The sequence below is a fragment of the Halyomorpha halys genome, unplaced genomic scaffold (assembly GCF_000696795.3).
Source record: "Halyomorpha halys isolate HHAL.00 unplaced genomic scaffold, Hhal_1.1 Scaffold85.1, whole genome shotgun sequence".
In the NCBI taxonomy this organism is placed as follows: Eukaryota; Metazoa; Arthropoda; class Insecta; order Hemiptera; family Pentatomidae; genus Halyomorpha; species Halyomorpha halys.
The window spans coordinates 202,790-207,701 of NW_027112611.1; the positions used below are offsets into that span (position 1 = coordinate 202,790).

At 31.2% G+C, this 4,912-nt stretch overlaps 1 protein-coding gene across 1 annotated transcript; it reads right to left on the reverse strand.

The window, feature by feature from the left end:
- Positions 1 to 370: 370 nt before the first annotated feature.
- On the reverse strand, positions 371 to 2,682 carry Pis (phosphatidylinositol synthase). Its single transcript, XM_014414757.3, has one exon. The coding sequence runs from the start codon at positions 2,298 to 2,300 to the stop codon at positions 1,647 to 1,649; it is 654 nt and encodes a 217-aa protein (XP_014270243.1). The 5' UTR covers positions 2,301 to 2,682; the 3' UTR covers positions 371 to 1,646.
- Positions 2,683 to 4,912: the final 2,230 nt, after the last annotated feature.

Consider the following 4,912-nt stretch of genomic DNA (forward strand, 5'->3'; position numbering starts at 1 on the left):
AAACGTCGGCATAAAATAAATAAATATTGTTTTGTTTATTTATGTTGTTCTTTGCTGACCGCACCCCCCGACAAACTTCTTCAAGCTGTATATTTTGCAATTATGGTGTCTTCAATTATGAAAAGACAATTCTATGTTATTTTTTTTTAATTATGTAACAACGAAGAAAAAAATTTGAAAATGGATATATTTGATTATAAGAAATAACAGTACTAGAAGATGGGGAAATGCACTGAAACGTAAAAGTAAATATAGAATATTGATAATATTACAAAGGAGGTATCTTTTCTCCTCAACATCTTAATATATAATTTTCTTTATTTTCAAATAAATGGAACAACAGGTAACTAATAGAAATAAAAATGTGATATTCATTCTCCAATAATCATTTTAATTGATTTAAAAGTTCTTTAGGGTAAAAACATCTCTACATAAAAATTTCATATAGTAACAGTCTTCTAAAACACAATAATACTATACTCTAGCTGTATTGTACCTTTAAAATACAATACAGTACCTAATACTAATCCAAAGGAAGTTTATATACTATACACTAAGAATAAATAAGTTATCACATCATATTAGTAGGTAACAAACATACTACAGATATAAAACATATTTTTAAAAAATCATATCTTTGGCATGACGTGGAAACAGTACTAAGAAATTATAAAAATATCTTCTTACACTTAAAATCAACCTTTTTAAATCCAGTTAGAACTAGAATACCAAGTAAAACCAAAAAGGTAATGAGAAATAACTAACATTTTTGTAAAATTTTGTTTTATATACTATAATGATACTTTTTACTAGAAAATTCGTTTCATTGGATATAAAGAGAGCCTTGTTTTTGTAGCAAAATGAAAATTCTTGTAAAAATAATCGAGAGAACATATGAAACATTTTCCCAAAAATTTCAGTTGGTTCTATACTCCATATTTTGATTCAAACATCAGGAATTTGAAAAGCATAATTGAGCTAAAACAATACCTTTAAAAAACAGTGGAAAATAAAACAAAACACACACAGGTAGTAACCAAATCAATAGGATTCACCACCCATAGAGTTTCTTTAACCAACATTTTGCATGGCCTTCGGTGTTTTTTACTTAAAGAGCTAATCCTTCAATCGAAAACTATATATATAATCATATACTTTTCTATTTATTTAAGCCACTTAATAAATAAAATAAATAATTATTAACAACACATGTAATGCGTCTTCAAATAATACAATTAATGCAATATAATATTATTATAAATTTATAAAAAAAATAAATAACACAATATTAGAACAGAGTTATTACATAAAATATTATAAATAAATGGGAGACAACACACTATGCTATCCAATAGCTATCTACTTTAACATTTTAATGTGTTTAGTAATTATTAACATTCATTTTTTTTTCTGTTTTATTTCTATTGAAGATGACTATATTTCCTCAGAAGTGTAACAGCTGATTCAAGTCCAGTGAATTAGGACAAATGATTACATAAAACATTAATCAATACATACATACAATGAAAACATATACTTAACATCACCTTTAAAATTCAAAAGCACATAAATCTGATCAATAGAGAAATATAACAATAAAACAGTAGTGCTTTTGAATCTCAGCTTTACCATAATCTCTTCTAGATCTACTGCGATTTCTCAATCTTCTGGCGTTCCAAGGCGTCAATACCGGCAATATTCAAAGATGCAACATAAGCATGTATAAGAGATATAATGGCTTTCAAAACAGCAAATGGTCCTGTAGCCAGCGCGACCATTCTGAAAAGCCCTAATCCAGCTATCATTGGTCCTTCAGCAAAATACAACAGATACAAGGACGCATAGAAAGCCTCGTTTGTCATACACATGAACAGTAGGGGGCCTTTTTGATAATACAAAGCCATGATTTTATTATCGGTTACATCTTGAAACTTGTGACTAGATCTACCTCTAAGCTGTTGAGAATGCAAGTACAGCCAATGGCAAGCAATGTCAATAGTGACAGATATTTGAAAAAAAAACATATATTTAGGGTAGAAATTGCTCAGAGTTATTAACAGACCTGTTGTACCACACCTATCAGTAAGTTGATCCAACATCGCACCAAATTTTGTACTCTGATTATAATGTCTAGCAGCATGGCCATCAACTGCATCCAACAAGGCACTTATCACATAGCATGAAACAGCAACAATATAGTTAAATGGCATGAAGTAAAAAGATATAAGAGCCAATATTATTCTGGCATAACCGATCAAATTAGGTATGAAAAGGAATATGTTTTCCTTTGACTCCGTCATTTTTCAAAAAACGATTATATAAATTTATAAGCAACAATATTCGGACACGTAAACTGTCACTAAGTTGACTCAACAAAATTATTGATCAACGACACGACCCCAGTACCTGACCATAAAAACGTAGCCGCCTTGAATATTATCTTATCACCTGACCTACTACCTTCGGATAATAAGTTATTGTATAAAATAAATAACACCGGTTACTGTCCATTGCTAAAACCCAATAACCTTTTTTAACGGTCCTCATACAATTATAAAATTTATTGTTGTATGTATTGTTCTTACAATGATTCATTTATAACTTAAAACAATGACAACATCTTTAAATCAGTATTATAGTTTGATTAAAAATATTAAAATAACGCAAACATTCCTCCTGAAATTAACAATAACAATAGTTGTACGATTAAGAGTAAATGAGTAAAGAGGGGGGGGGGAGTAACCTGTTTTCAATTTTTATAAAACATTCCAGTACAAGAGCCCAAGGGGAGAAAAAAGTCAGTTATTTCACTACAATTTTTGATTACTTTAATATAAACTATGTATAATTAATTACTAGTCAAAATTGATGAGTCTGCCAAGTATAATTAGGGAGAATAAAAAATGGCGGTTGTTTCAAAACGTTAAAAAAAATTAATTTTTCATTCGGAGCTCTATATCTTTAAAACTACCCACAAAACTAGAAAACATAATAGAATGTCATTTAAAGAAGAGTAAATTAGCTAAAATATGAACGCTAATAGAGCTATCTAAGTTCAATAGTTCTCGAGATAAAGTTTTTCTTAAAAGCAATTTACATAAAAAATGTACTGAGAAGACAGTAGTTAAGAGGATTTATTATGGGAAATTTAAACCTGTACAAATGTTTATTAGCACTCAAATTAACTCTAGTTTAATGTGCTATAAAGTAGTTTATATCGTTTATCTTTGTAGTAGTAGTTTTTATTATATTTGCTACAATAAATTGATTTATAGTTGTTCAGACAAAATTTCATGTGCAAATGTATATTCATACGGGAATATCATAAAAACTATTACCCCTACGAAGATACGTGTCATAAACTACTTTATAGTAAGTTAAATTACCTTTATTTTGAGAACTGGCAAACATATTTAGGTTTTATGGTTCCTGAGATTTTTTTTTCACGGAACGACCTTAGAGACTACGTGAATATGACTACTCTTGGCTTCTTGTTTTTGTTTTTGTTTTCCTTCCATTTTCCCCTCATTATCTCTGCGTACCTTTGTTTTCTTTCTTCTGACCACGCGACCCCCTTTTTCGAATTTATCTTTCCCACAAGAATCTTGATTTCCTTCAGTCTTTTCCTATATCTTTCTCCGTCCAGACAGTCCTGGTCTTTTATTCGTAGTCTTTCTTTTTCTTCCTTTATCTGTCTGATATATCCTCCTGAGCTTTTGTATCCTCGGATTTTTTGGAATATTTTCTTGTTTAGTCTTTCTGGGACCATTCTTACCATATGTCTGTGGAATTTCAGTCTCCTGATCCTTATTTGTTTCTAGGTCCTTTGTGTCTTTGTAGATTTCTTTGTTGGGTCTTAGCCTGTATCCTTCTTGTGTCTTTTAGGGGCCATAGATTCTTCGTTCTATTCTCAGTAGTTCTTTCCTACTGGGAAGGCATGTGGTTTTTATCCCATATAGTATTACCGGTTTAACAACTGTGTTGTAGTGTCCTATTGAAATTCTGTTGTTGATTATTGTGGTTCTCCGATTCACCACTTCTCCGCTTCTCACTGTGGGCACCTTGGAATCCGATCCATGATGTTAAAAATTAGTTTTGGGTCAGGTCACCCCGACGAAGTACAACTAGGATAGTTAGCCCTAGAGGATTTCATTTTAGTTCCTCTATCCCTAGCCTTTTATTGGGAGTAGAGTTATCCAGCTGTACCATGAGGAGGCATGCATTCCTTCTGAGTTTTTAGATGGGAAAAAAGGCACTGTTCCTTAGATATATTACTTGACATATATTTTATGAATTCGTTTTGTCGAATACCATGAAAACTACTACTCCTGCAAAGATGATTGTAACTAACTACTTTAAAGAAAATTAAATTATCTTTAATTTGAGTGTTAACAGACATTTGTCGGGCCAGCCATAGCTCAGTGGTTAAGACACAGTTTTACCTATTTGATGTCTATTGGTGGTGCCGGTTCGAATCCGGCCTGGGACATTGACTTTTTTCATTGAGTGGCGGTCCCACAAAATGAAGAACTTTGACCCCCAACCATGGTTAGGCAGTATAGGACTCCAATGGGAGTCTTGGCCGAAAAAGAAAAAAAAAAATACAGACATTTGTTGAATGGTTTTTGAGATATAGATTTCTCAAAATAAATTCACTAACTATTGATTTTTCAGTCTATTAGCACTCTAATTAAAGCTAGTTTAGTGTGCTATAAAGTAGTTTATCTTCGTAGGAGTAGTAGTTTTCATGATAGTAGAGATTCTGAATTACATACTTTTTCTGTAATTTTTTTCATTTGAATAGCGCCTTGTTTGAATTAGGCAGGCATAAGCTGTAAGTCAGAATGAAAGTCATCATTGAACAGTGAGGACATATCGCTATGATTTTTTTGGTTCATAAATTTTTTTTTTC